The following is a 3,899-nucleotide window of genomic DNA, read 5'->3' as shown; positions in this document are numbered from 1 at the left end:
ACACACACACACACACACACACGAGAATATATTGATATATGAGGAAACAAAAAATATGAGAATATATACAGTATGAACGTGTAAAAATGTCATATTAGTGGTCCGCGGGATTTAACATTCTGAATTTATTGGTCCCTGAGGTCCGAAAGGTAGGCGACCTCTGCACTAAGTCACATCTCTTCTTTTGTGTACCACAAAGTTTTATAATTCCATTGGTAGGTACAAAAATCTTTATTATATTGCTTTTGAATCAAAAAGTACATGTATACATTAGTATTTTGCTTCCGGATATTTTGGGTATGTATAGAAGTACCAACATTTGAAGAACAAAATAAGAGGGAACGAGAGCAAATTCTCCCAGAAACATTGCCACTTCAGCATAGTGGTCAGATTAAACAGCAATACTCCAAATTGTGAATCTTAGTTAATAAAACACAAATAAAGGAAGAAAGACCCGAAGACAACAGAACTGTTCAAAGAACTACGGAACAAGCGTTTATTTTTGCGGCACAAATCAGCACAAACGCGGCACAAACAAATGGTGTGTTTGTTTTGATAATTCAGCAAGGTGGGGTGCAAAGTGGACGGGGTTTTAGCAACTATAACGCATAATATCTCCGAAACCAAAGTGGCACAAACGAATGGCGTCTTTGTTTTGATAATTCAGCAACATGGGGTGCAAAGTGGGCGGGGTTACAGCAACTATAACGCACAAGATCTCCGAAACCAAAGCGACAAACGTTTATTTTTGTGGCACAAACAAGCACAAAAGAATGGCGTCTTTGTTTTTAAAATACAGCAACATGGGGTGCAAAGTGGGCGGGGTTACAACAACTATAACGCACAATATCTCCGAAACCAAAGCGGCACAAATGTTTATTTTTGTGGTACAAAATGCGGCACAAACGAATGGCGTCTTTGTTTTTTAAATTCAGCAACATGGGGTGAAAAGTGGGCGGGGTTACAGCAACTATAACACACCGTATCTCCAAAACCAAAGCGGCACAAATGTTTATTTTTGCGGCACAAACGAATGGCGTCTTTGTTTTTAAAATTCAGCAACATGGGGTGCAAAGTGGGCGGGGCTTGCATTACATTGAATGTTTAATATCTCAGAAACCGAAGCGGCACAAACGCTGGTTTTTGCGGCACAAACGAATGGTATATTTTTATTCAGGTTTTACAAACATGGGGTGCCAACTTCACACAGCTGGTCAGAGCAACTTAAAAACTGCAGCTGTTGTGGGATGCTCCCAGCATTCAGCACCTACCAAATGTGGTCTAAGGAAGGAAAACTGTTATACCAGTGACAGGGTCATGGGTGGCCACGGCTTATTGATGCATGAGGGGAGCAAAGGCTGACTCGTGTATTCTGATCCAATAATAGAGCTACTGTAGCTCAAATTGCTGAAAAACTTAATGCTGGTTCTAATAAAAAAAAGGTGTCTGAACACATCAAAGTTTGTTGCATATGGGGCTGCGTAGACAGACCAGTCCGGATGATGACTCGTATCCACCGCCAAAATTGGTTATAATGGGTACAATACATTTTATAGTGTGTGTGAGATTTTTTTATATTTATATAATTCAAATGTAGTTACCGGCCTGGAGGGTATGCAATAGTATATTTGGTACCTGAAGGAGCACTTAATTCAAAAGAGTAGACTCGGAAAGGGTTTGGGTTTTCAGCAGTGTTTACTAGTGTTTACTATTGTATTTCTAGCTCTGCCTTTGAGCAACAGTCCTTTTTAAAGTTAGAAATTAATGTAATGTTAATAGCAGAAAGATGCTTTAGTAGCTGATAGGAAAGTATTTTAAAAAAAAAAGGATTTTACAAGACAAATATGTAGGCCACGATTGCCTACTTCCTTTTGAAAATGCAAGATGGTATACTCTCTACTACTCTTGAGTCTTTGCTCTGGAACAATTATACAGCAAGTTAAGTCACAACTGAAAAGTAAGTGAAAGTTATTAAGGGAAATGATCTGCATGATACCTAGCATTTAAAAAAAAAAAGTGGTAAGCAATGGCCACCTACATAGTTCCTCCTAAGACATTTCTTTAAAGCCTGTTAATTTACGATAATGCACTGAGCAGTTATAATTGGCAAAGTAAAATAATCCATGGTAAGCAATTAAATTTCACTTTAATGCTGACCCCTGAAACCTTGTTACCATGTCTTAGAAATTGCTTATGCCGAGAGGGTGAATACCTTTTTGTCATGCTTTTTAAGGCACGTTTAGTGGTTGATATTTATAGATAATTCCCTACGAGTCATCTTGACTAACGGTACAAATCGTATCCTCTCTTCAGGTGGCTGGCGAGCGTTATGTCTACAAATTTGTGTGTGAACCAGAAGCTCTGTTTTCTCTGGCTTTTCCTGACAATCAACGTCCTGCCTTGAAGTCCGAGTTTGACCGACAGATCAGCGAAGAAGACACTGTGCCTTTGTCACACATGGATGAAGGAGCGATTTATCTTCAGGACGTGGGTACCGTCCCTTCCCAAAATTACAAAGGTGGTTACAATTACTAGCCTTTGCCACCCTGTAATTGTGTATATATGGGTACATTTCTTTAGCATTCAAATGTGTAGATGCTTTTTTTTTTTTTTTTGTTTGTTTTTTTCTTGCAAGAACCTGTTTAACAATTTGGACTCTAGAAGGCTACCCGCTGTTAGTGTTTTAAAGACCCAGGTTGTATTTGGGCATTTGTAACATGGCCTTTTCAAGATGCACTCCTTGGCTGTGGTGCATTTGAGCATCAGGTTTTAGATTTCTCTTGACGCAGCTAAGCTTATGAATGGTTGATTGTTTCAGGGAATGCATGTTCTCCAGCATCAAGCATTGAAGACTTAATTATTTCCTTCAGACTTCATTTTAATTTTAATTTTTAAAGAAACCTTTTCAGTGGCATTTTTTTGTAGGGAAGGATTTTGTTGAGTTAATTTCAACAAAAAGTTCAGTGCAATAATCTTGGAATCTAACAATGCTATTATTTCCTGTCTTTTTGAAATTAAAACCATTTGAAGGACATTTGATTTTCCTGTGTTTTTTCTTTTTGGATATTTGTCTCTTGCTACTCATAATCTTTTGGGGCACGAGCACATGGGCAGATTTTAATTGTTTTAGTTCTGCTACTAAAATTGACAAATAAATTGCTAACACAGTTTGAGCTCATACAAACAGAAAAAAGCTGGCTGCACATCAGATTCCACTGGAATAGTTTATTAAAGCTTGTACCACATCACTGGTGTCCTTCCCAAGGTTCACCCCCTCTGACAAGTTTCACCCAATCAAGGGCTTGGTCACAGTCTCTAGCAGCTTTTCTTATGTTTGTATGGGCTCATATTGGAGCAAGGATGTGCTCCCAGCAGCAAGCCCCCTGCTCATACCTTCCTTGAGGAGTGGTGCTTATGTGTTCTTCTTTCTTGCATTAGGGGTTGAGCACTACATGGATGGAACAAACATTTTCCCTAAAATGTCAAATACAAAAGTGACAGATGAGCGCTGCGGTCAAAATATCCAAACAGTGCTTGCAGCTGATTGGCTGCAAGTACTCTTAGCCCTACAATTTTGAAACATGTTCAGTCGAAACAAAGTCAGTCGACTTTTGTTATGGGGATGGAGCCACCCACGAGTCGAATTTTCAATCCATGCGTACCCAGCTTGAAACTGGATTTGCATGAATATCTAGATTTAAATCCATAATCTGGATTAAGTGGAAAAATACCGATCACATAAATGCAGCTTTAAAAACCATGTGGAAATCTGTATACTATCCTGTCAGACAGTATTCAGAAAAGTTTTATGCTAAACTCCAGGTGGATATAAGAATCCTATTAGACCTCTTTGTTCATAAATACATACCTAAAGCTGAACACCAGGAAGATCTAAAATA

General features: G+C 38.7%; 1 protein-coding gene across 2 annotated transcripts in view; it reads left to right on the top strand.

Moving 5' to 3' along the window:
• The window catches only part of ETV4 (ETS variant 4), a 63,757-nt gene extending 60,847 nt beyond the window's left edge, over positions 1-2,910 (top strand). For both annotated transcript variants that reach the window (XM_018573229.1, XM_018573231.1), the window contains exon 11: positions 2,314-2,910. In XM_018573229.1, the coding sequence (XP_018428731.1) occupies positions 2,314-2,535 (222 nt within the window). In that variant the 3' untranslated portion in view covers positions 2,536-2,910. The remainder of the gene's footprint in view (positions 1-2,313) is intronic.
• The last annotated feature ends 989 nt before the right edge of the window (positions 2,911-3,899 follow it).

This window comes from Nanorana parkeri, unplaced genomic scaffold (genome assembly GCF_000935625.1).
Source record: "Nanorana parkeri isolate BGI_ZX_2015 unplaced genomic scaffold, ASM93562v1 scaffold2283, whole genome shotgun sequence".
Taxonomy (NCBI): Eukaryota; Metazoa; Chordata; class Amphibia; order Anura; family Dicroglossidae; genus Nanorana; species Nanorana parkeri.
This window is presented reverse-complemented; position numbering and strand designations above follow the sequence as displayed.